The 27,821-nt window shown below is 39.0% G+C and overlaps 2 protein-coding genes across 2 annotated transcripts; one reads left to right on the top strand and one right to left on the bottom strand.

The window, feature by feature from the left end:
- Positions 1–779: 779 nt before the first annotated feature.
- Positions 780–14,843, bottom strand: ppil4 (peptidylprolyl isomerase (cyclophilin)-like 4). Its single transcript, XM_031735447.2, has 13 exons — positions 14,722–14,843; positions 14,388–14,455; positions 12,820–12,884; positions 12,618–12,735; positions 12,237–12,379; positions 12,005–12,101; positions 10,339–10,455; positions 10,095–10,219; positions 9,915–9,981; positions 5,873–5,984; positions 5,610–5,706; positions 5,279–5,411; positions 780–1,206 (listed from the first exon to the last, which is right to left on the bottom strand). Exons 1-13 carry the CDS (start codon positions 14,789–14,791, stop codon positions 1,006–1,008), a joined length of 1,413 nt encoding a protein of 470 aa, XP_031591307.1. The 5' UTR covers positions 14,792–14,843; the 3' UTR covers positions 780–1,005.
- Positions 14,844–14,866: 23 nt separating this feature from the next.
- ginm1 (glycoprotein integral membrane 1) lies at positions 14,867–27,168 on the top strand. The gene is made up of 8 exons (XM_031735446.2): positions 14,867–14,995; positions 16,368–16,439; positions 16,550–16,649; positions 20,102–20,256; positions 21,170–21,329; positions 21,441–21,670; positions 22,086–22,249; positions 24,274–27,168. The coding sequence occupies exons 1-8, from the start codon at positions 14,906–14,908 to the stop codon at positions 24,377–24,379; spliced, it is 1,077 nt and encodes a 358-aa protein (XP_031591306.1). The 5' UTR covers positions 14,867–14,905; the 3' UTR covers positions 24,380–27,168.
- The last annotated feature ends 653 nt before the right edge of the window (positions 27,169–27,821 follow it).

The following is a 27,821-nucleotide window of genomic DNA, read 5'->3' as shown; positions in this document are numbered from 1 at the left end:
TCATCACAAACATCCCAAGTCTCAACAAACATGTGCATAACTTCCTCATCAGGAAGTCATCAGTCTTTTTAAAAGTCTGGCTTTTATTGCGAACTCAAACGTTTTTTCACATTAATTTTAGTTTTAGTTAACTATAATAAGCTTGCCCTACATTTTCGTGCCTTTTTGCAGGAAACCAAAACACACGTAAAAGGCTGCAGCCAGAGTTAGAAGCAGGAACCTTCTTGTGGTGCAGTGCTAACCACAGCAACACCATGCAGCTTTGTGTGGGGTCAAATTTTAATCTGTGGTAGCCACCTGCCACCTGTCCACAGTTACAAACAAACCTCGTGGCACATCAACAGGTCTAAAATCAGCTTACAGTCATGACGTTTTTATTTCAGCATTTGCTTTTATCCTTTCATCTTTTCATTAGTAACCCATATTAACCTAAAACCACAATGATAATGATAATACCTAAAATATTCCCCTTGCGGGCTTTTAATTGATGGCAACTGAGTGGCATTTTGAGCTACGGTATGACCCCAGATCTAGGAGGTGGGTGGAGGGAGACACCAGTGAATTCCCTCAGCAGTCTGGTTACACCACCCAGCAATTTTCCATGTTGACATTTTCTAAATGTAAAAGACCGCGCAGTCAGAAAGTTGAAGGTTGGATATTAATCATCTACCACTTTTGTTCTAAAAAATGTGTGGGGTTCAAGGAAAGGAAGTAAACAACACTTATTCTGTGACATCTGTCACGGCATTCAAATGAAGTGAAAGAAGTGATCAAATAAAAACCTTGTTACAGTGAACTTTTAATGCACATATAAAAAAAATTTCTTAGTGCCGATCTAGACGACGTGACAAAAACCTGATAATCACCTGACTAGTTCCCTAACAGTCAAGATCAAGTGATTTAAGAGGAAGTTTAACATGATGAATATTCAGACATTTCATGCTGATCACAGTTCAGTGGCTGTGGTCCAAATACATATATATCTCATTCGTCCTATGTCCTCCCTCATCTGTATCTACTCCTCTCCTTGTCCTTGGACCTCTTGGGAGAGCGACTGCGGCTCCTGTCCCTGTGCCCTTTATCGTGCCCCTCTTTCCCATGTTTGACCCGGGACTTGCTGTGTTTGTGGTCCCTGTCTCTGGAGCGAGATCGCGAGCGTGACCGCTGGCGGCCTCCCTTTCTGTCCCGCCTGCCCTCCTCACTGTCCTGGAAAAAAGGAGAGGCAGAGTATGTTCAGTAAAGCAGCTCATCTTGAACTCCATAAAGAGAAAGCTACAAAATTTTGCTCTTTTCTCTTTTGGTTACTAGTATTTAATATGTTTTTATCAGTAGACGATTGTAGAATTTGCATACGCATGGAACAATAATTTATTACCTCTATTATTACCCGCTTTCAAGCGTGTTGCACAAAGCATCCTGAGGGTGGTTTGCAGCCTTAATGCTGCTAGGCTAGCAATCAGCTCATAAACTGTTTCAGTTTCAGGAGATTCTGAAGGCGTGTGTCATGCAGGAAATACATTTGCAGTAACTGAAAATGACGTCTGTCAACCAAGAGTTATGTTCAACATGTAAGCCTGAGAATAAGGATCAGTCAAAAGGAATGACACAAGATGAGACCTGACAGATAACGCGCACGAACAAATTTCACGTTTCGCTTTTACAAGGTTAAAGTTGTTCCTTTCCCCTCGGACCCATGGCATCTCTGGGAAACGCGTGTTTCTCAGGCACTGGGGAAAATATTTCCCAAGAATCTTATTTTGTGTTTGTTTTCCAGGTAGGGCTGGATTTATTCATGCACGAGCTGTTTTTGTTTATCCAAAGTTCAGACATAACAGGAAAATACAGAGGCTTCTCTCAAGTAAAGTAAAAGACTCATATTCTTTACTGTCAGTGGACAGGAAAATCCTGCAAGGACTCCTTCTGATCCAGACAAATCCCTTCAACATGACCTTTAAGTTAACCTTTTACATAAACTGAGGCTATTTCTGACTGAAAGATCCACATATTGTTTGACACTATTATACATTAGACACAATTTCAAGAGCCAAAAAATTGCAAGTCATGCTGTAAAAATGTATATTTACAACATGACTGATCAATGTCAGATTACAAAAACAACAGTGCGTTTCTTTTCTTTTAAAAATGACCATAAATGTTTGAGTGTTAGTATTTACTGCTATAGTTAAACATGAGTAGTTACACAAATGCATCACATGGCAAAAGAGCCTAGAAATGAAGACCATAGGAGAATAATTAAAGTAAATACTGATTGGGCAAATGTATAATTAACCAAAGAAACAAGGAAACGCATCACGTGACAAGCTGGGGCTATCTTGACATCTGATGCCATCTATGAAAAACATGCTGACTATTAAATTCCATATGATGCAGCTGAACATGTGACACATACGTTTTTGTGCAGTCATTGCAGAAATGAGAACAAACGGTTTTTAACACAATCAACAGACTGTCCACAACGTAGTGGGCTACACACTGACAGATGGAAACAAGGAAACAAGGAAACTCCAGATATCAAAGGTCAGTGTGTAAACAATGGAGTCGATCACTTCATAACCACATTAGGCAGCCAGCCAGGTAACTCCTCGGCTGTAAACACAGACGCTGTAAAACACACTCAGGGACGGTTCTAACTGGGAGTGAGCCCATCACCTAACGAGAAAGATTGAACATTTCTGTCAAATATTTATATACGACTGTGTGTGTTGTGTGTATAGACTTAGATTAAATAGGGCTCAGTGATGCACTGCTATTGCAGCTCTATATAACAAAGGAAATAACTCAGTGAACACAGTATAATTATTTCAGACCCTAAATCAGGGATGTCCAACTCCAGGCCTCAAGGGCCGGTGTCCTGCAGGTGTGTTGTCCCTGGGTCAACACACCTGAATCAAATGATAAGTTCATTATCAGGCCTCTGGAGAACATCAAGACATGTTGAGAAGGTAATTTAGCCATTTAAATCAACTGTATTTGTTCAAGGACACATTTAAAACCTGCAGGACCTTGAGGCCTGGAGTTGGACACCCCTGATGTAAATAATCCATACTGGTTCAGTCTTTTGCCAAGTGAACTGTAATGATCTTTGACCTTTAACATGTTATCTGAGGCTCGTATAATTAGATGTAGCTCTTGTGTTTTTTACAGTTTCTCAAAGCATTGCTGGGAGGTCCAATCTCTGAATGACTGGCAATTGTCTTTTCCACTTGTGAATAACCCATCTTATTGTCCATTGTGAAATTCAAATTGTTGGGAATGACCTTATAACCTTTCCCAGACTTGCTTCTCTAAAACCATTACCGATATCTTTCCTCTGTGGCGCGGTGATAACACTCACTTGAACACTTCAGTCCCACACACAACCAAAACCTCTGCTGTTACAGAGGTGCTCGAAACGTCTGGTGATCAGTTAAACAAGTGCATCAGATTTTCAGGACCTGGCTGCTGCGTACTCTCTTACACATCTCCTGCATTGTTATTATGTCAGCTGGATGTGACATGGGCAGTAGAGCCTGTGATTACAAGCTTCTAAACTCCTTTAGAACACTTTTCTAAATATTAATATATTAACTGTGTATAACAACATAGACTGACTATTTATAATCCATGTAGCCCACCCTTTCTATAAGTAGAAATCAACTTATTGGAGGTACTTTGGTTGAGTGAGTGGGAGATGTGCAAGTATTTTCTTGAGGAATTACTTTCATCACTGATATATCAGAGTGTCTGTTTCTGAAAAAGTCAGAACCCGTACCAGGTTAAAGCAGTTATATGTGCACAAGAAATAACATGATAATAACTGTATGTTAATTAAAACGATCCAGTTAGTCTTTAATAAAGGTGAAGTGTCACCTCATGCAGAGGCACGCATCTGCCTCTGCCTCTGTTTCATGGTAATATTCTTTTACTACTCCAAGTGTTATCAGCACAAGTACTGATGATAACACTTGGAACACGTACTACCTTCATCTGCTGTGTGAAATTTATATTTCTATAATGATTAAACACTGAAAAATACAGCAGCTAGTGTGACTAACTCTCTTAACCACTGATGGGTTAAGGTGGTTTAATCCCTCAGAAAATTCAACACGAATTTTATAGCTAAAGAAGTTATGCTTTACTTTAACATGAACCGCTCTGCTACTCTTTAAAACAAAGGAAAAGAAAAGAAACTATGACCGGGACATACTTTTTATGCATATGACTGTGTAGGACCGTGATCCTTCACAGATGATGATCAAAGATGCCAAAACCAGAGTTATGTAGGTTGCCACAGGACAGCATCCTGTCCCCACCCCGCAGAAAGTCAAATATTCAAAATTCAGGACTAGTGACTCACAGTTACCTCGGTTTGATTCTGAAATGAGCACCTGCCTGACTGGAAGTGATACTTTGATACTAGCATATTTTTCTCAAAGAGCACGACACCTATAAGGGCACTGCACGCGGACAAACTGTGCTGTCAGTAAAGGGAACTAAATATTAGAATAGTTTACCAGTGGCAATAAAGGAGCACTCCACATACTGTTAAAAGCTTATCTTAAACATTGGCAAACCACATCTGTGACCACTTTTAACTCATTTTGTGTCTATTCATGCTTTTTGTTTTCGCCATATATCTCTATGGTTTTTTGTTTATTATATAGTTTAATGCAACCTGCTCCGAGACTGCAGTTGTAAATGAGCAGTTTTCCTATGATCTGGCATGATTACACTTTACGTGTTTGGTATACTGACGTTCATTACCATGTGTTACCCTGTTAAATAAGTGGAAAAAAGGATTGTTGCCATTGTCTTCTGACTGTTGACACCAACAAGGCATTTTTACACAGAGAACTGCATATCAGTGTATATGTCTCGATGCATCCTCAGTCATCCAGATAAGTAAACCCCAAAAGATTGATTCTGTGATCACTGTATTCTCTCTGTTTTTTGGAACATTCTCAGTAAACCCTAGAGACTGTTTTGTGGAAAAATCCCAGTAGACCAGCACTTTCTGAAATATTCAGAATCTGCCACATTCAAAGTCACTTTAACAATTCCCATTCTAATGCCCAGTTTGAACTTCAGTAGGTCATCTTGTTAATGTCTAAATGCATTAAGTTGCTGTTGTATGATTAGAAGATAATTAAATAACACAAAGATAAATATTTTAATTTTAATATAAACACAGAATTAAAAACATTTCTAAAACAATTCTTACTGAACAATCAGTGAGCAAAGAAAAAAATGTTATGTCATGTCATCGACTAACTATTACCTTGCGCTTTTTGGACTTCCTGCTGTCCTCATCATCTGAATGATGATGGTGCCTCTTCTCTTTATGTTTCTTCTCAGAGTGCCGATGACTCGGAGCCTCCTCTTCTTCCTCGATAATCAGGTTGTACTTGGAACTTTTACCTGAGTTATGGAAATCTCCAGGAAGTTGAGACAGTCAGTTCTGAAAGCTCTGCCAACTCAAACCGGGAAAAGAAAAGAAAAGAAAAAAAAAGAAGCACACAGCAGCTGGCATGTACTGCAGAATGATATGTTGTGGCACGAAGTGGAAAAACGGGAAAACTCAATCCCAGCCTTTTCACGCACAAGGATACTCTTGTTTTGGCTTCACCTGATCCTTGAGAGCCAGTTTGGATCGATTCTCTACATCCTTCTCATAAGCTTTGAAGTCGTCTTTAGTGTATTTCCCCCCTAGGAAGCAGAGAAAGCAGTGAAGGTCACAGCTAATGAAAAGGTGTGGTAACAGAAAGGGAGAACAACACCACTAATGACAGAAACTTTGGTGTAACTGGTGCACTTTAAACAACATAAACTGAATTTTTAAACATGCAAACCACAAAGCCTTCAGCTTCATTACCTTTCCCTTTCCATTTGATCTTTGCAACTGATTGACTGAAGTCTACATGAATGCGTCTGTCATCAATGAGCACGTTGTCCATTTTGAAGTAAGCTTTCTCACAGTCTTCTTGCTGTGGAGAAAAAAGCCCCCCACAGAAAATCTAAGGAGCTTGGAAAGAAAAGCATCTGGACTTTAAGTTGCTTGAAGACATTTCACCTCTCATCCGAGAAGCTTCTTCAGTTAAAAACAAAAACAAAAAAAACTGGTAGTAAAGCTGCTCGATAATGGTAAAAGTTGTAGTCCTGATTACTTTGCTCAACATTATAATCCAGGTAACATAACACACATTAAACTGAAGACCCCCTCCCACCAGGACGTTTGCATGTTCAGACCAAATGGCAACGTCCACCAGCACCGAAGTGACAAAAACTGTAGTTCCTCTTATGGCCTCTTGAGGCTGACTTCAAAAGCAAGTTATTCTCCACAGACTGCAGTAATGCTATTTGGTACAAAAATCATCTTGGCCTCTATAGACAGTTTTCAGTTTCATAACAGCTTTGCAGTGGGCGTTCCTGTAGCAATTAAGCCACCTCTACTAATTCTGAACTCGTCTTCTCCACTGTGTTTGTGCTGTTGCAGCATTTTTAATGAATTTATCTGACAAAGCAATACATCTCACTGGGTGATTCAAGTGGTATAAAAGGTTTGTGCTTCAGTTTTGGTGACTGAACTTTTAGTATTTTATAGTGTGTGCACTGAATGTAAAGCAGAGACCCTAATATATAGATGCAACTTGATAACCAAGCTAGCTAGCGTAAGCTGTTAATACGTTTTGGCCTAAAAACGGACACGTCTGGCTCCAAAATACAAGCAAGAGCAAACCACTAATGCTAAAGCTTCAATATGCAGAGTCCAAAAACATCTGTGCATGTCGCTGACAGTCATGCAGGAACTCATGCGTCATCAATCATGTGAAACAAGAATCAAGATGGAGTTTTGATAAAACGTTAAGTTACTGGAAACTGAAACCAAAAGACAGCAGTAATCTGTAGATATTTGACTAAAAATGATAAATAATCTATTATTCTTTACAATATTTGTGATTATCTTCAGCTTTTAAAAAGCAAAAATATGCTTTTCCCCAAAAAAGAAAAGAAAAAACAGATGTTCTCAACATTAATGAACTAAGCAAACAGTAAGAAACCCTCTAAACAACAGCAAGGTTTTCCAATAAAAACCATTATCGGTGCCTGCTATCAGATATCTGAGAAGAAAAGACCTTGAGGAGAATTTGACATTAAGTGCCAAACTCCTTAAATAAGAATGATAGGCAAAGGTATCCTCCCTACTGACAGAGATTACATGGCACGAAACCTCTCTGCTACTCATAAGGGAAAAACCCTTGGCTGGGACTCATATTCCATTGTCCTATACAAGAACAGCTTTTCATATTTCCTCATATTTTTTAAATCATGTTACTGCCAATGGTAAAAAGTGTGACACATTTAATCTGTAACAAACTAACCATCACCCTCTAATGGTTTAATTATATACTGCACCTGCTTTTTTGTCCCATTTCAACACCATGTAGCACTACCAATGAATATTTAAACTTTCATTAATCAGAAATCAAGAATTAGGGAACATATACATGGACATCAGCTGAACAACTGAAGTAAACAACACAGACTTGCTTTTGTTTTTTGCTTTTATAAAAACATTTTTTGGTTCTAACCTTTAAGCCATTTTATATATATATATAAATTAATGGTAACAGTACAGTATAAGTACATACATTAGCAATAACAGCTGGGGTGTCAAATTGAATTACAGATCACAACAGGGCTCAGACATAGTACTGTATGTAATTTGCTGACATGCTTGAATCAAGAAGCATCCTGGATTTCTATTGCTGTATGTCCCATGATGTCTTCTTACATATAAGCTGGTCCACATAAAGGTCTCAACAACTGGTGATAAACTTCCCAGTAAATGATAAACAAAATACAATACAATTAAAGATTTGTTACTTCTTAATTTTAATGATGAAGGCAAAAGAGTTTGGTGTACGTAATGTACCTATAGTATACAAACTTGCTTTCTAGCATGAAATTTGATAGTTAATGTAAATTAACCTGACCCGGGTCATTTCCTCTGCTATGATGAAACGGTTTTAAAAACCTCATCACTTTGAGATTTGGCACACAGAAAGGTATCTATGTTGTGCTGCTGCACACCCTTCATCTGTTTGGTGACTTCCTGTTCATGTTTCCAAAATCTGATTGTGTGGTTTCATTACATTGTAATGAAATTACATGAATTCATTTCATAGCAAAGACTCCAGATCTAATCTGACTCGTCCACATTCAGCAGCAACCTTCCTTTGTGCCAGCTTTATTCTTACTATGTAGGTGTAGTGCAGGTGTCCCGTCTGTTTAATTTGGCGTTTCCCGCCTATTAAGATCTGCATACTTTTGCACGTGCCTTGAGTTTTACAAATGAGTCAAACATTTCCCTGCTGCTTAAGCCTAACAGAGGATAGATTTAGGCCTGGAACAGTTCATTAACCAGAGAAGCGGTATTAACGGCAGAGCTCACAATTCAACTCTGCTCCAGTGAGTGCAGACCTGAAGACCTGTTTGGAAATATTTTGTTGTAATGAATTTACTGGTGATAAAAATTTTATGCAGTACAGGTCGCCGGATCAGTGTTTTCCCTATCTTTGTCCTGGAGGAGCTGGTAACAAACCAAAGAAGCATAACAGGATAAAACAGTAAAAGTAAAAAAATTATATTCTACCCAAGTAGTGTGGGCTATTAATATAATTAGATAAAGACCCAACAATATTAGAAAGAAACCTCAACAATCACACAAGCAAGCACTTGGTGACACTGGGAAGAAAAAACTCCCTTTTAACAGGAAGAAACCATCTCACTTCTTCCAAAAGAGTGAACGTCAGAGGAACCCTACTGATCGTTTGATCATTGTTTACACTAAGGAAGATAACTGCTGTTCCATATTTTTAGAGCAGAGCTCGCTAAAAGTTCCAAATGTACATTTGATGTAATTTAACATAATTCTTTTGTTTGCTTCATTTGCAATCCGTATGCTTGTAGATCTTTTTAAAGACACGCTTATGTTGCAATATATGTGACTCTACAATTAGCTATGTACTGCCTTGCATTGTGCCTTGTGGACGAATGCTAACCCAAATAATTTGAACCTGTTTTTTTGTTGTTTTTTTAAAAATGAAACATGACTGAAACGCCTCTGAAAGCTCAAGCGGTGTACATGCAGGTATTGGGATGTTCTGAGGCCAAGTGCACTCAATCAATAATTCACCATAGTCAGTGAAAAAACTAATAGTCCATGATTGTGTTCCTTGTTATCTTGTGATGGTGTAGATTTATGAGTTTACCACAGGGAAGTTGCCCTTTTAATAGCTATAAGTCATTACCAGTTATAACCTGGGGCAAATTCCACAAAATCAAAGTTCTATGGTTTTTATTTTCACAATGTACAGCAGGCTGACAGCACCTTCATGATAAACACAGTATTATATCATGTGTTTAGCTCTCACTTCCCTATGATGCCGACTCCACTGAGGCACGGCATGATAACAACATGTCACTATAAGAACATGACTAATTTCCATTACTCCTGACCAGGGTTTTCCATCTATCACTTTCACTAAATTTATTGTATTTACTCTACTGATACTGATAGATATGCTTCCCCACTCTGCACATACGTATCACACAGAGGACAGTGAAACACGGAAGACTGTTAAAGATATACTGGTTGTGTCATGCAAACTGAAATGCCAAATGTGTACACACAAACATGTCACTAGAAACATGTTAATCAGTAAGCTAACCAGGCTAACCGTCCCCTGGCTCAAGCTCATGACACCGAAACAGATCATCACAATATCTCAAAAAACTATAAATACGGTAAACATAATGCACTGATTATATAATTATTATAGAGGAAAAAAACATTTCCTAAAATTCTGAACTTTTTCTTTAAACTGTCATCACTACAGTATACACACACTTACCTTTTCAAACTCTATAAAAGCATAACAGAGGGAATCTCCAGTTTTCCAGTCTCTGATGATCTCACAGCTACACAGAACAAAGCATTATTTGAAGAAGACAATATGGAAGCAAGACAAAATGTCATAAATAGAAATAACTGCAAAACAAGATACTTTGTAGTACTTGAAGTCAAGCGTCACCTTTTTATGCATCCAAAGCGAGAAAAAATGATTTCCAGGTCCTCATCTGTGGTCACTGGGTTCAGTTTGCACACAAACAGCACGTTTTCTGGAGGCTTCACATCTGCATCAGGGAGGTCGCCCACCTGGATGGGTTTTCAACAGAAGAGCTTGAGTATTTATTATTTGCATCTTTTTACACGCAAACTCTCTCTCACACACACACATTTTAACATAAAGCTGAGAGCAGGTTTCTTTATCTTACCATCTCCAGCAGGATAGCCTGAGTCTTGGCCTCTTTCTCCTTCAGCTTCTCCTCCAGTTCCTCGGCTCCTTTCCCATCTGTATCATTGACCACTTCATCTGCACCGATACGGCCACTCTGCACAGCCACGGCAGAAACATTTACTTACAGTACTGCACAGAAGTCGTGCTAATTTTTTTAGATTTTGCTTCCAGGGAGCCAGACCTAATTTTTAAAGTGGTCTTGAGCAATAGTTCTCCAGGCTTTCTGATTATTGTTCAAAGTGTTTTTTGCATATTGGCTGCTTCTTTTACTGCAGTGTGTACAAGTACTACTTCTACACAGTTCAGAAAGCACGTGCTTACACCCATCTGTAAAACATGGCAAAAGCTCTGTCATGGTTTCTTTCAGCCAGTGTTGTTGGGGATCTTGTCAAAACTGATCTAATTATGAACGCAACAAAGTACTGTTCGATTTTGAAAAACCATCTGGAAAGGATCAACTGGCAACAGTTTAATTTTTCAGCATTACAATTAGGGCTGCACGATTTTGCATAAAATGAGAATCACAATTTTTTTGCTTAGAATTGAGATCACGATTCTCTCACGATTTTCTTTTCCAATATAAATATTTATTGCACTTATTAACTGCACATCAACTTCGTAACAGTTGAAACTGAACATAAAAACAATAAATAAACATAAAAACAATAAATGCCTCACATTTTGTGGTTGCCGCAAAATGTTGTACTGCTTGTAATTCCGTCTCCACCGTTGCTCGACACTGCGTGTATAGAGCAGATAGTGCAACAATAGAAAAATAGTTGCGGGACGGCACTGTGTAGCGTTTGTCTAGGGTGTTGATCACTTTCCTAAATCCCTCGTTTTGCACAGTGTTGATATATCTTTGGTCAGGTGATAAGTAATAGCCTCCGTAATTTCTTTGTGCCTGCGGGAGTTCGACGTGTATAGGGAAGCGCTGTATAAGGTTCCCGTTATTGATGTTAGGGTGGTTGACCGGGACAAATTTTCTCCTGTCACTTTCTCGTCATCCCTGACGTGTTCTCCGTTGTTTTTTCCCTGCCAATTTGAGCATCACGGCACAGCTTCTGTATCACGTGGTATAAGGCTCCGCCCTTGTCATTTGTTGAGCAGGAAGAGGGAGCGCTTGTTTTCATGCAGATTACGTCCTGGATCAAAATGCGGTACAATCGTGGTCGTCTTTTTTTTTTTTTTTTTTTTTTAAATCGTTGTCATTTGGAAATGAGATCGCACATAAGTATGAATCGAGATCGCGATTTTTTAACGATTAATCGTGCAGCCCTAATTACAATGATCTCAAACTCACTGCCATTGCAGTCGAAGCATACCTAGATAGAAAAACACAACCGAACACTATCAGTCACGGGTTGGACTCCGCAGGGGAGTGTGGGTCATCTTGACAGAGAAGGCAGCCAACATCCAAAACAGAGCATTGAATGTCCATCAAGATTAATATTCTTCAGACCAACTTAAACAACTTTAACAAGCAAGCTGCCTAGGAGAGTTCAGGATGTGTTAAAGAAGGTTTTTGACTTTTAAGCTTGTTAAAATTAGAATAGCAAATATGAGACAGATATCTTTTTTATCTTAGCTTTATGATCTTGCTGTGAACATCTATCTAATTGAAGCTGCGGTCCTATACTCACATCCAGCTGCTCCTTGGTGGGCTCAGGTGATCGGTCAGGCACCGGTAGGTCAGGAGGGTCATCGAACGGGTCATCCAAGATCACTGTGTGGTTTATCCTGCAGCCAAATGTAAGAATAATAATATTAATAATATGCCCTGAGGTTTTTTTGAAAAGTGACAATGAACGCAGCATTAACATTGTTCCTCAAGTTGATAAAACTTCAAGTGCAATACAGTTTGTCTTGACTCGCCTGATATCTTGGAATGGGACAAAATCCTTGTCAACAAAGGCCTCATTGATTTTGTTCAGGACGTCCATGCCCTCGGTCACTTCCCCAAACACTGTATGAACTCCATCCAGATAGTCTAGGTTCTCGCCAGTGGTAATTAGAAACTATGAAGAAACACACCTCTCGATATAGCATCTAATGTTAAACAATCATCCAAAATATTATTTAAAATATATTTATAATATATAATACATACAGATCTATAATTTCTGTATGAATGTTGAATATGTTTAAGGACCATCTAATCTGGTCTTGGCTAACCAACAGGTGATGAATAATAGTGTAATTTTTCTGTGGTTACTGGTCTGAAAGCACTCAACACTGGGTGCTCATCTCACTCACCTGAGAGCCGTGCTGATCATTTCCATTGTTCACCATGGACACCGTCCCCTTCTTCTTGTGTTTGATGCGTGGCATTTTCTCCAGATCAAAAAAGCGTGCCTGATCCCCATACAGTTTGCTAATAAGACACAATGGAGAGCATCTTCATTTTTTGTCCAACATCCTCAATCTGCTGCTCTCTTAAAAGATGGATAAGACTCACCTATACACAGATTCTCCTCCACGACCTGTGCCAGTAGGATCTCCAGTCTGCACGATGAAGTCTCTCTAAAAAGAAGATGAAGAGTTAAGACATGTTACAAATATAACGTGAAGAAAAAGATGAAAAAAGTGCAGAATCTTCATTAGAGTCTGAAAAAATATGGAGAAGATTTCAGTAGAAACTTTTAACATCTGTAAAGTCTACATACGATTAAATATATGAATAAAAATTGGCAGGCGACACCCAAAGGTTTCAACACAGGCAAGCGCCCAGTGGTCCAGTAACATTAAAACCCTGACAATGGGTTTGCTTTACAAAGTGGCAGCACAACTAAATCAAGAAGAAGCTAAAACAACGACTGTCTGAATAAAATAACCCAACTGATAAACTGCTACATGTGTAAATTTGATAGGTTTCTCTGCTGCAGGCGGACAGCAGCAAATTTGTCTCTTTATAGTGGTAATACCTGCAGTACGCACAGGTGACTCTCAACGGAATGAGAAATGAAATTACTCCAGTTATTTTAAAACTTTAGCTACTATATTTTTCTCATCTAATTTTACAATATCAAATACAAGTCTAATATTAAATTATATTCTGACGTTCTGGCTTCCAATGATCCATCTGTCCATCTACTGATTATTGGGGTTGCAGGGGCAGCAGAGAAACCCAGACCTCCCACTCCTCGGCCACTAACTCCAGCTCATCCAAGGGAACACTGAGGTTTTCTCAAACCCGCCAAGATATGATCTCTCTAGTGCAGGGGTGTCAAATATACGGTCTGGTTAATGGCTTGGGAAAATGTGAAGTGGGGCATAAATTGTGGCCTTTAAACTGTATTTTTCCTGCTTATAAAGACCTTCCCCATGGCCATCCATGCTACACCAAAGTAACTAACTGGCAGTTAGACATTTAAATGACAGAAAAGTTCTTGTTTTATTCATTATCTGCTATAGAAAATAATTACAGGAGAGCCTTTTTAATGAGCTACCAGAACCTTTTTTTCTGTAATTACACAGAAAATAAAATTCTTCCGTTTACAAGAACAACATTTGTTTATCATGTAGAAAAACTGAGACATACTGGATGTAAGACCATGCAGGTGCTAAACAAGTGTAACTAGTAAACTGTTTGGGAGTATTTAGAGACTTGTCCTGCTGATAAAGGTGAGCCAGGGAACATGGATAAAGTTCTGAGGACTATCTGTCTCAAGAAAATTGTGGCTAACTAGCAAGGAGGTACTAATTTCTTAATCCGTTAAAAGGAAATTAAAATGTAGACTAATCAACTAGTCTGAACGCATGGGAACAACCAAAGTAGAAGCACCAACCTTCCTTTCTTGCACCGTAACATCTACATGCTGGTTTGCCATAATGGCAACAGTGCAGTTTCAACTGAATTTAAATTCTGCCATATTAACTTGTTACTGGATCCAAATGCAACACCACTTACAGCCAACTTCCGCTATTACTACATACTGTATTCTGGGCCGCTTGAGGTTTCCCAAAGAAAACCAAATTTGAACCATTCACAACCACATAAAGTTTATACAGGACATTTCGCTTTACCTGCACATTGTGGATGAGGCAGTAGTTGTAGTATTTTATCTTGCATAACTTCAGAAAGTTTAAGCAAGCTGGAAAAAGAGCACAGAATCCAAGTTAAGCCATAGTAATTATAAGTAACTAAGCCTTTATTAACAGAGTAATTGTAGCAACACGATGTATGGGTAACTTTGCACAACACCGGCTAATGTTAACTAAAATGAATGTGAAGCAAACATGCTAACGACGGTAGCTAACAACCATTAATTCTTTAGTTTAACGTCCCAGTGAGTGACTCAACCAGCAGCCACTTACAGAAATTAGCTACCACTAGGATTAAGAATTTTTTTATTCTTACTTTTAGGCCTTTCGTCTGTAAACAAATCGATCACAATATCGCCCAGAGTCGTTTCAAGGAGCACCGCCATGCTGACGTTCCTCTTCTCGCGAGAAGAACATATACGCCTGCGCAGTACATTTGCGTGCTCAATGTTTTTGTTTTAGCTGTCCTGCTGCTGTTGCTGCTGGGAAGTGAACTCAAAATGGAAATGACGTGGTCGACAGTTTGTGTTCTATTGCTTCTTTTTGTTTCAGCAACTCGCACAGAGTCGTCGAATAGACAACTGACTACGGTAAGAGCCACGGAGGCAGCAAATATATGGAGCTAACTTGATCATCATAGCATTAGCTTACTGAGAGTCCAGGGCCCTATTCCGGGGAACAGGTTTAGCCAACAACTGAGGCTAAACCTGATGAGTAGAAATTCCCAAGTTTTTTTTCTCCCAGAAAGAGAGTTAACGTAACCTCAGACTCGGATACCTTGGTAATACTTTGTGAACTGCTGACTAGCAAGTTTTAGTCAATCAAGTCGTTCTTCCACAGACTCCTCCCTTCCTGCAGCACTTGAACACATTTTTCAAATAGCACATAGCAGAGCGAATTAATTTACAGAATTTTACATTTTACAAACACAGAAATCCTGTTTAGACGTTAGTTTACTGTTTTATGTACCCGGCATGAGTGCTCTTATAATCAGTTAGTCGTCATTGTAACAACTGATACAGCGATTACGCGGATTTATTATGAACTCAGAATAAACTCTAAAGGCTAGTCTCCATCTTTCTAACTCTGACTATTTTAGCCTATTTCCCTGTAATAAAAAGGTTGACTTTTCGTAAAAGTCACTGTTTTAATCAAATCTTGAGACACAGAACACGCTGATCAGTGATCAAAAATATTTGTGTAATCGGTCATAGTTGAGATCTTGGTGATGAGAATATGTGAGTGAAGAGGAGGCTGAAATGGCTTTAGTATTTTAAGAACTAAACCGATTTTAAAGTGACTTTTTAAAACGAGGCTCTAGAAAGTCTAACTATAATCTGATTACACATCATGTTGAAATGTGTTCACGGACTGAGATTCGGTCATTAAATGATGTTAAAAAAACATCCCACTGTCAACATCAGCAAACCAGGTCTGCTTTGGAGTCAACTTGCACAGTCCATAAGGATCACCGATTCAGACTGGATCAAATCTGTATCCAATTCAGATCCAGCCATTTCCCAGCTCATTCTGTCTGGACCTGTTTTGGATCCGTTCATCGTGGCTTATTTTGTCCCAAGTTCCACAATGCATGTAAAATTTCTTATTCAGGATGTACAGAGCTCTTTAAAAGCTTTGGCATTTCTTATAACATGTTTGTCTTTAATGATTAAAGTTTACATTCATAACAGATTTGAAAAACAAAGGGTTTTTTGCAAATCTCATTAAGAAATGTTTTTCCATGGGAGAAATGATAAAATCCTCCATTCAATTTTTTTAAGGTGGTTACAGCCATTAAGTACATTCAAATATAAAAGAGTGATTAACTCTCTGTAACTCTTTATTTACTTGTTGCCATAGTGAACCTGCTTCCTGGAATAGAGCACAGCTACATGTACTGTAAATGAAAAGCATTGCAGTGTTAAACCTAATCCTTTCGTTTTTAATTACTGACCACCGTAGGAAAACATCCTGATCAATGTGACAGCGGGGACATTGGCAGACGCACAGCTGCAAGACTCTAACAACTTACAGGTACTCCGTGTAAACTGCTCATACTTACAGAAGGTTATTTTTCTGTAAGTATGAACTGTGACAATTAGTCGCCTTTTTGTTTTGTCTTTTTTTTTTTTTTTTTTTTCCAGATAAATTTAAACATATCGGTGGGTGAAGAGAAGGTGCTGGTCAATGACGTCCCAGTGGAGCTGTCAGGAGTCACTAGGTTCAACTGCCAAGCGCTTCTCTGTGAGTTTTCCACACCACAAACCACTGTGGTTTTAATGAGGGGAAAGCACTCATCTCAGCTGGAAGAAAATATACTGTTCAAGTGTTAGAAATGTAAATGTTATTGTCAGTGTAAATTTAGTAGAGTTGGATTGTTTAATCAATCATGATTTCAAATGTATATCAAATTATATTAGTTTATTCTTATGGTTTTCCTTATTGTTTTTGTTAAAAAAAGAAGAAAAAAAAACTACATGGTGGTTAATCACATTAAATAAAAGTGGTCTGAAACTCTTTGAGAATGAACCATGGGGCAAGCTCTATATAAGACAAATACAGATTATTTTGGTCTTTGGTTAACTGTGAGTCATGCTGTGATAGTCGAGTATAGTTCACTAAGAAAAATATGGATCTGGAAATTCAATTCAATTCAATTCAATTCAATTCAATTCAATTTTATTTATATAGCGCCAAATCACAACAAAAGTCGTCTCAAGGTGCTTTATATTGTACAGTAGATAGCACAATAATAAATACAGAGAAAAGAGATGTTGCGCAAATGGAAGAAAGCAGTCTTACATATTTGTTTAATATGTGCGTTGAAGGACATGTCCTGGTCAAAAATGACTCCAAGGTTCCTCACAGCATTACTGGAGGCCAAGGTAATGCCATCCAGAGTAAGAATCTGGTTAGATACCATATTTCTAAGCTTTTCAGGGCCAAGTACAATAACCTCAGTTTTATCTGAATTAAGAAGCAGAAAGTTAGCGGCCATCCAGGTCTTTATGTCTTTAAGACATTCCTGCAGTTTAACTAATTGGTGTGTGTTACCTGGCTTCATGGATAGATAGAGCTGCGTGTCATCTGCATAGCAGTGAAAATTTATTTATTTATGAAATTTATGCATGTATAATGTAAATAGAATTGGTCCTAGCACCGAACCCTGTGGAACACCATAATTGACCTTAGTGTGTGAAGAGGACTCTCCATTTACTTGAACAAATTGGAGTCTGTTAGATAGATATGATACAAACCACTGCAGCACAGTACCTGTAATACCTACAGCATGTTCTAATCGCTCTAATAGGATATTATGATCAACAGTATCAAACGCAGCACTAAGGTCTAGCAGGACAAGCACAGAGATGAGTTCACTGTCAGAGGCCATAAGAAGATCATTTGTAACCACTAAAGCTGTTTCTGTGCTGTGATGAGCTCTGAAACCTGACTGAAACTCTTCAGATAAGCCATTCCTCTGCAGATGATCTGTTAGCTGTTTGACAACTACTCTTTCAAGGATTTTTGATATGAAAGGAAGGTTGGAGATTGGCCTATAATTAGCTAAGACAGTTGGGTCTAGAGATGGCTTTTTAAGTAAAGGTTTAACTACAGCCACCTTGAAGGCCTGTGGTACATACCCAATTATTAGAGATAGGTTGATCATATTTAAGATTGAAGAATTAATTAATGACAGGACTTCTTTGAGCAGTTTTGTAGGAATGGGGTCTAAAAGACACGTTAATTGTTTGGAGGAATTAATTATTGAAGTTAACTCAGAAAGATCAATTGGAGAAAAAAAGTCTAACTTAACATCAATGGTACTAAAAGTAGCTGTAGATAATATTACATCTGTGGGATGATTATTGGTAATTTTTTCTCTAATGATAAAAATTTTATTTGTGAAGAAGTTCATGAAGTCATTACTAGTTAACGTTAAAGGGATTGTTGGCTCAACAGTGCTCTGACTTTTTGTCAGCCTGGCTACAGTGCTGAAGAGAAACCTGGGGTTGTTCTTATTTTCTTCAATCAGTGACGAATAGTAAGATGTTCTGGCTTTTATGGAGGGCTTTCTTATAAAGCAGCAAACTATTTCTCCAGGCTAAATGATGATCCTCTAAATTTGTGACACGCCATTTCCTCTCCAGCTTATGAGTTATCTGCTTTAGGCTACGTGTTTGAGAATTATACCACGGAGTCAGGTACTTCGGATTTGAGGCCTTAGTTTTCACAGGAGCTACAGTATCCAGAGTCGCATGCGTAGTGAGGAGGTAAAATTATTAACAAGATAATCGACCTCTGTTGGAGTAGCGTTCAGATAGCTGCTCTGCTCTATGTTGGTACAGGGCATTGAAGATGATAACAGTGGGTGGATTATATTCTTAAACTTAGTTACAGCACTTTCAGAAAGACATCTACTGTGATGAAGTCTACTCTCCACTGCTGTGTAATCAATTATTGTAAATGTGAATGTTATCAGGAAATGATCAGACAGCAGAGGGTTTTCAGGAAACACTGTTAAATGTTCAGTTTCTATGCCATATGTTAAAACAAGATCTAGAGTGTGATTAAAGTGGTGGGTGGGTTCTTTTACATTTTGAGAGAAGCCAATTGAGTCTAATAACAGATTAAATGCGATGTTGAGGCTGTCATTTTTAGCATCTACATGGATGTTAAAATGACCCACAATAATTATTTTATCTGAGCTGAGCACTAAATCAGATAAAGTCTGAGAAATCAGAGAGAAACTCTGTGTAAGGCCCAGGTGGACGATAGGTAATAACAAGTAAGACTGATTTCTGAGTTTTACAGCTGGGTTGGACAAGGCTAAGCATCAGGCTTTCAAATGAATTAAAAGTCTGTCTTGGTCTTTCATTAATTAATAGACTGGTGTGAAAAATTGCTGCCACACCGCCTCCTCGGCCTGTGCTTTGAGATTTCTGGTAGTTAGAATGACTCGGGGGTGTTGATTCATTTAAACTAACATACTCATCCTGCTGCAACCAGGTTTCTGTAAGGCAGAGTAAATCGATTTGTTGATCAATTATTAAGTCATGTACTAACAGAGACTTGGAGGAGAGAGACCTAATATTTAATAATCCACATTTCACTGTTTTACTGACAAAATGAACACAAGTCCACTTAAAAGTCAAGTAACATTACAGTGATTGGAAAAGTCAGTGATAATGGACTTTTAGACAATCATAAATCACTAATGGTTTTTTAATGGACTACCCAACAGACAAACAGGTGCTTGGGTTCCACATTATGTTTCCTAATGTGAGTTTATCATTTTGAAAACGCCAAGTGATCGATAGGAAGACATTTTCCCATTAAGTAAGCAAAGCTGAAAACCGTACTGGTGATTAAAGAAGCAATACATTTAAGCAGTTGAGGCAACAACTGGAAAAAACATTACATTATTTAGCCTAAGTCTTCAGCTGGCAGCTTCATTAAAGTATAACCATAAAACGGGAGATATCAGAGACAGGCCAATAAAAGATGAAGATTCAGACATACAAACGAGCACAGACAGTAGGAAATATGGCCTGTTGAAGCTGCCAGTTGTGCACAAGGTCCTCCCACCAGTCTTTTAGAGACTGGTTAGACCCAGCTCCAGTTCTTATTTTTTCATGGATTTCTTGACAGTGACAGTTCAACCTCTAATTCTGCTACATTTTGTTTGTTTTTCTTAGTGGACAGTGTCAATGGGAGCAGTGAGTTTGAGTCTGGGGACATAGTGTCCACTGTTACCCGGGTGATGGTGAGCCAGAACAGGCTGTACAGTGACTCGGAGGAGGTGGTGGCTCTTCAGGTCTTCAGTGAAGTGATAGAGATGGATGGCAAAGAGGTAAACACTAATTGTACAGCTCTCTGACAGAATTTCACAGTTTTTTTTTTTTTTTTTAATACTAAGAACAACTCTGAAGTAAATATGACTGAAATTATCATGTGGGGACAAGCCTCTGTGGCTTTAAAGAGGTGGTGATTGCCTATACTAAACATGGCCAGAGTTTAAAGCTGATGCTCTGAAAACTTGATTTCACATTCAAAAATCCAAAGTGAGGCAGTTTATGCTCATGTAGCAACAGGAAATAGTTTTTCCTCATTTCTCCAGTACAGCCAAATTGGATGGACGTAGCTTCCAGGTCTGAAATGTGAACCATATGTGGAAATCCCAAAAGTTGATTCTGTTCATGTGGGCGTAGCGTTTTTCAGTGGGAGAAATGCACCACTGAATGAACAATTGGCCTTGATATGGTTCTTTCTAATGCCCAGCAGGGGGCGACAATTGTGGTGGCTAAAAGAAGTTTATAAAAGTCTCTGGGAAAATGTCCCTTGTTCTCCCTTGCTCTATGACCTCATTAAACACTTCGCTGAGGTTAGAGGATGCAACTTGGTGTTTATGTTGTAAATTATGGTCCCCTTTGGCAGTCAGCCTTGCTTTCACTGTGAGATCTGGATAATGGTGACAACAGGGCTTACCAAACTGTCTGCTGCTTGTCTGTTTTATATGCAGTCCAAGGTACTGAGAGCAGAGCTAATAATGTTGGAACTTCTTGATGCTCAGACTAATTGAAACTTGTCCACAAAAACACTGATAAGTGCAGACACAAAGTGTACTGCATACTGCAATGGATTGTGGGATGCCCCTTTTAAGTTTGATGACTCATGCATAAAATATGCATCAAGGCAACTTAAGTATGCTTATTTTAAAAAGTTGTTACATTTCTCTTTTTGTTTTGTTTTTTTGTGTTATTCAGGTCCAGCAGCCTGATATGTGTGAGGTGAAAATACTGATGAGCCCAGACTTCCAGAAGCTGGCCCAGTTTACCAACATCTACCCCATTGGACACAGTGATATCTTTAGGGTTCCCAGAGAAAATGATGTGGTTGTCACAGATCCACCAAATTCTAGAAAAGGTTTGCCTTTTGTGTCCTAATTGTCAGTGAACTACTCATTAGCTGTCCAGTTTAGAATACTGGCTATTTAATTAATATTTAATAATTTTCCTCCTGCACTTTTCAAATCAGATGAAGAGCAGCTGATCTCTCAGACCACAAGCCAGTATCCTCTGAAGCACACAGAGACCACCCGGGAAGAGATTGCATCCCCCGGAAAACTCCCAGAGACCCCCCTGCGTATGGACCCTGACCTCCTGTATGATGTCAGATACGATGATGAACTTGATTACACTTACCCGAGCCAGCCTGATCAGAATCAGATGGAAACTCCACCAAAGGAACTTATATCTTCTTACTCTGTAAGTGCAAGTCTGCAGTAATATCACAGTCATTCCAAACAGTAGAATCTGCTCCACAAGGAGTTTCAGAGGGTCGGACTGAGGATGAACCAAGGCCAGTATAAAATACTGTTAATCACAGAAAGCTACTCTTTGGAGTCACGGAGTAAAACCAGGGAGCCAGAGTCTTTACTATTAGGAAGATTAAAGTGAAAGATCTGAAAAAATGTCAAAGTTTGTAGTTATTTCATGTTGTCAGGAGAAAATATTGAGTAATATTTCCAGGACAAACTACACAAAGTTAGCTATATAAAAAGAAATCCTGCCGTCCGCAGTTAAAAGCACATCATCTCCTTAATTTTGACATTTCTAGTCTTTACAAAGTGAGCACATTGTTTTAATTATTATGGAATAAATTTTCATAATGTCTCCCCAGGCCATGTGTCAGTGGGTAGAGCAAGCCAGGGAGCGTCTGCGGCGCTTCTGTTCCGAATCCCTGCCTCTCTTCTTCCTGGTCATGTGGGTGGTCGTGATCGGAGTGGTCGGATCAGCCGTCATCGTCAAGATCTTAGATGTGTTTTTCCCAACTTGTGAACATAAGTGAGTTTGTTGCATAGATGCAAGATGAATGTAGCTGTTGTCACCTATTGGTTTCTTTACTCTTTGGCTACCGCCATATTTGTTTTCTGGAGGTGGAAGGGTGGCGTGCTGAGTTGCTAATGAATGCAAGCTTGGTTAGGAAGCATTCATATTCATGTGCAGACACGCGTATTGCTAACAGGTTAATGTAATGCTAGAATTTCACTCACCAGAAGAGAAGAGCAAACTTCTTGGACTGCCTCCTAACTTTAAAATCCAAATCCAAATTAATGAGTTGCAGAAAAATTCCTGGCAGATGAGGCTGGTTGTGCTGAGTGTTTTTTCTTCCCCCTTTCGCCAAAGCGCTTGTTCATAGGGGTCATATGATTGTTGGGGTTTTCTTTTGTAGGATTTTTACCTATAATATAAAGCGCCTTGATGAAACTGTGATCGTGGACGCTATATAAATAATAAAACCCAGAGGTTGCCACTTTGTTGGTTGCATGGCAATATTTTGACTAGGGCAGGGCGATATGGCCAAAAATATATATCACGATATATATTTGAAAATTTGCGATAACGATATAACTGACGATATAATTTCTGCGAGACAAAATACAACCCCACAACTTTACTAGCGCAACCCCCCATCCATTTATTTTCACTTAAACAAGCAGCTGTTTTTTATGTGCATTAAAGCTATATAAAAATTTAACAGTGCAAATGCAAATTCCTTGCTGAAAGTTTAACCAAAAGGCATTTCCAGTAGAAATGGGCTGACATATCCTGAGCATAACCATGTATAATATCCACTGAAGTTAAAAAGAGGTGCTTTGCAACATTAAACTGCAGTGTGCCAAATAAAAAAGTCAAACACGTATTTTACAGACCATAAGGTGCACGGGATTATAAGGCACATTAAGCGAAACAAAGCAGTCAGATAAATCAAACTTTATTCAACTCATTCTTCTTGCTTCCTCCACTTCTGTACCATTGATTCATTAATGCTGTATTCTATCACGGCTGCCCATGTTGTTGCAGTATATTAATGACTAACCTCATATTGTGGATGGATTTTCTTAGTTGTTCTCCTGACTGAACTTTGGTCCGTTTACAGCATCCTGCCATGCGATTGCATTTGTCTCTAACCATCAGGAACCTTCACGTTTCCACTTTTATCGGGTGGAAAAGTGTTAGCGTTGGTCCTCCAGCTTCACTGTTTATGTTATGCTAACATAGCTGTGTCGCTAGCGATCACGTAGCACATCATTATATACCAGCTAGCCCAACTTCGGTAACCCTACAAACGTCACTGCTGTTTAGTTTCCTGTCTTTTATTATGTTGGAAGTGATAGCAGAGCTGTACATTTTAATTTTTTCAGAAATCTCTCAGTCAGAACATGCTATATCATGCTTGGGTAACTAGCGAAACTAGCGAGCTAACTTCCTGCTAACTTCTAACTCCGTTAAATGTAATAAATTCGGTTTTCATGGATGCCTAGATGTTAAACTTCATAGTTACACCTGGTAAAGCAGCAATGCTGATCGTTTTATTAAAGATGAAAGAATTTAGACAGCTTTTAACTCTCAGTGATGCTGCAGTGTTCGTTTGACTTTGGGACCTGAAGCTGACAGAGTTTAGGACCCAGGTTACTCCCAGATTTAGGAGCACCTTAGTCCGACAAATACGGTAATAACGACGGCCCGCTTGCATGTTCTACAAAAAAAGTGCTTTGTTGTGTATCTGACGGACAAACGCCAAAGCAGTTCCACATCACTGAAGTGGCACCATTTTTACAAACCAATTCTGGTTCATCCGCTTCACTCAACAATCCACTTTCCCCCTTCTCATTTTCCGTTGCCACCGTGCTTTTTCGACCACGTATGAAAACAAAGGCACTGCGCATGCGCGTTTTACCCATATTCTATCGCGATATTTCATTTTATCGTACCGGTATTACCGTGAACGGTATAATATGGTCTAGCCCTAATTTTGACCCCCTCTGTGATTACTTCCAACAAACTTTTTATTTTCTGTTTTACAGGCGCATTTTTCATGTAAACTCTGTCCCTGTGATGCCAGAGGATGAGAAGCACAATCTCCTGGAGAACATAGAAGTAGAACCAGAGGAAGAAGAGAAGAAGCCTTGAATGAGGATCATCTTGACCGGCTCCTCCAGTTTGTTCCTATTTATTGTTTAACCTGCAGCTTGGCATGGCCTGGTTTTGTTCTGATCTGTGAATCACCACAGCTTTTCCTGTCACTTTACTCTTTCATGGTCTTCGTGAATCTTTTCATCAGCCAACATAAGCTCATTTAATGTTAGCTTATGCGAGTCCCTCAGAAAGTAGAGCAAAGTGAGTGATTTATGGTGCTTAATCTCATGATGCAATGAGATTAAAGTATGGAAGGTTTACGGTTAACTTACCAGCATCCGCTTTCAGCACATCATGCAGAGAATCTGCATCTGTGACCACTTTTGCTTTACCCACACCCAAAACATGTTTAGCTGTGATGCAGTTAACAAAACCAATGTCCAAGATTCAAGGCATCATCAGATGAGCTGAAGTTCTGCTTTTTGAGAAGCACTTTGTATATTATTAAAAAAAAAAAAGTCATTTTAGCTGAAGGTCAAAGGAAAAGACTGATACCGCTCTCCAGCTGCTGGTCTTGTTTAGGTTTCCTTAAAGACTGAAAACAAGGGCAAATGAGCGTTCATGCTGCCGAAATCCTTCTAGAAGCAACCCTTGCTAACTGGCACCCATGTTGGCAGTGCTTCAGGAAGGTGTTTTGAAGCTCCCATCTAAATAAATGGTAACCCCCCACCCCTTCCCCAACCCGCCAATATTATTTATAATGTCCATCAGGACAAAAACTGGAAAAGGCCTTTTTGGTAATAACATGACATAACAGCTCTGATATAAACTTAAACCGTTCAAAGTTTTCTCTCTTCCCTTTGTTTCGGTAAAACTAACTGTTAGCTGCAAGGCTAACATGATCAACCCAGTTTCCTGATGGCAGAGCTGTGTAGACACAGTGTATATGGCCATAAATACAAATGATTACATTAACATAAGTCATTGAAATTTCACCACCAGGGGGCAGTGTTTTATCAGTGGGTGTTTAGAAAGGTTTTTGAATGTAAGCTTCTTTACTTTTGGTAATTCTGTTTTTTCCATATCTCTGTTTCCACAAGTAGCTTTGCTTTTCCCGGTATGATATAGGAATGTGCTCCTAATGACTTGCCTGGTTTGCTCACTACACCATCTTCTGGTACAAATTGGCAATACACAAAAGTATAACCTTTAGCCTTTGTATAGGATCTGCTCCAAAGGTCAAGACCAAAGCAGTTTGATATGGTCTACATCCTCAGAACTGCTACTAAATGGACCATTTATCCTGTTTAGTTCAAGTTTATGTATCACTAAAACTTTGCAGCACAGAATTAAAAGTTAGATGCTGTGGGGTTAACCTATAAATGTGGACAAACTGAGAATTTTAGAACCAGATCCAAACACTTCAGAGTTCCCTTAAAAAACTTTGTGTATGTAGCAGTTCTTTACAGGTCACACATTTGTTTGCTTTGTGTATATATATTTTTTCTCCAAAATCATTCAACTACAGCTGGAAAAAATGAAGACAGCTCTAAATGCTTTAAATGTATTTAAAAGTAAACAGAGGCAAAGACACTTGCTTTAATCTGTTGAAATGTCTAAAAAGACAAAGCTACGCAGATTACTGTGTCAGCGTTTCTGTTCTGTCCTGTCTCTGTTTCTGTCGCTACTAAAACACTCCTCCCTTTGACTCCACATTACTGACGTTCATCTGTTGATTTTCTTTTTTTTTTCTTCACTGTGCCTCTGTTTTTGTTTTGTTTTTTTAATAAGGATTCCATCATGAGAAGGATGACTATGTGGTCTACTTTAATCAGTATTGTTTGTGGCTTCCGGTTACTAATATTGTAGAATGTCAGTGAAGCTGTTCAGAATGTCTATGCACTCTCTCTCTATATATAAACTACGAGCGGACTGACACAGTCCAAGACTGAAACACAATTCTTGTTCAAAGAACAAATCTGCATGTCCTCACTATCACTTCAGTGGCCTGTGCTACAAGGTAGCTGTTCTTTGCTGAACTTGGGCTAAGTGACACCACAATCTGGCTAGGCAGTCACACAAAGGTGGTTATCAACTGCAGAAGTTACCCACGGTTTCCCATCTATCCATGTGTGCGTTCACATAACAGAGGAAGTGCTGATCTCAAACATTACCTGTTCCAGAGCAGGTTAAGTATTCAGCATGTTACCTTATCTAATAAAAAGTCATCCAGCTTTACCAAGGTTTAGTTGACCTTGCAAAGCTTTAATCATGCTTCGCAGTACAGCCCTCTCTGATGTTTGGCAGTTCTAGGTATGAAGGATCAAACAGCTCAACAGGCTGTCGGTTAAAAACCTGCATTGTCATTCATTGTAAACTCACAATCCACATTTTCTTTTTTTGTTTTTTTTTATGTGCGAGGCTGTTATTTTACTACTTGTCATGCTTTTTCAAAGACATCCTAAAAGATCAGCTTGTGAGGTCATGATTTCTCTCCCTAGGGCTCAGTTAAACTGCAGTATGCATGATGTACTGCATTAGCAAAAAGGTGCATGCATAGTGTAGCTAGTGAGTGCAGTTTGCTGCTCCATCAGCAAGTTTTCCATTAAAAATAGGAAAGTGCATGATGACTTAAAACAGTGTTGGAATCTGCCTCAAGTTGTGCAACAGAATGCTGTACGCGACACCAAGTTGGTTCAGAGTTAAATGTTTTAATTTGGTCTTTGATACATCAGCGTGATATCTTTTTTTGGCATCTGTGTGCATACATTGTATGAATTACAGCTGGACTGTGTATTTGGGTCAGAAATCATGCTAATTAAAAGCTTTCCTTACAACCATCACATGGATATATTGTCTGATAATTGTCTTTGTATGTTGGGTGATCCTACTGTGTTACTGTACAGACTAATGATCAAGTGTTACACTGACACGTAATGTCTACCTTGCGGAGCGAGTATGCACCCCTAAACATCAAGCATCATGGAAGAGCTCAGAGTACAACCATAAAACTAGCTCCATTTTACAGATGGAGGACACTGACATTTTCCCCTCCTATTTTCACTAGTTTTGCATTTAGTTGTGGTCATTGTCACTACTGGTGGTATGATGTGATACATGGACCATACAGAGGATGCATAGGTAGTCTAGTTCCTCCAGGATGGCACATCAAGACATGCCAGTGCCAGAAGATTTGCTGTGATTCCAGGAGACAGGCAGTTAGTCTAGGAGAGCTGTAAAGGGTCAGCACGACCGGTATCGGCTCCTTTGTGTAAGGAGGAACAGGATGAGCACCGCCAGAGCTTAAAAAAAAAAAAAAAACTTTCAGCAGCACACTGCTGTGAAATGTTTCTGACCAAACAATCAAACAGACTTCATGAGGGTGGCCGGACATCCTCTTGTGACCCCTGTGTTCACTGCCCAGCACATTGAAGCCTGATTGGCATTTACCATAGAATACCAAAAATGGCAGGTTGACCAGTGGCATGTTGTACTT

This window comes from Oreochromis aureus, linkage group 15 (genome assembly GCF_013358895.1).
Source record: "Oreochromis aureus strain Israel breed Guangdong linkage group 15, ZZ_aureus, whole genome shotgun sequence".
In the NCBI taxonomy this organism is placed as follows: domain Eukaryota; kingdom Metazoa; phylum Chordata; class Actinopteri; order Cichliformes; family Cichlidae; genus Oreochromis; species Oreochromis aureus.
Note: the sequence above shows the minus strand (reverse complement) of the source record. Positions and strands in the feature narration are given on the sequence as shown.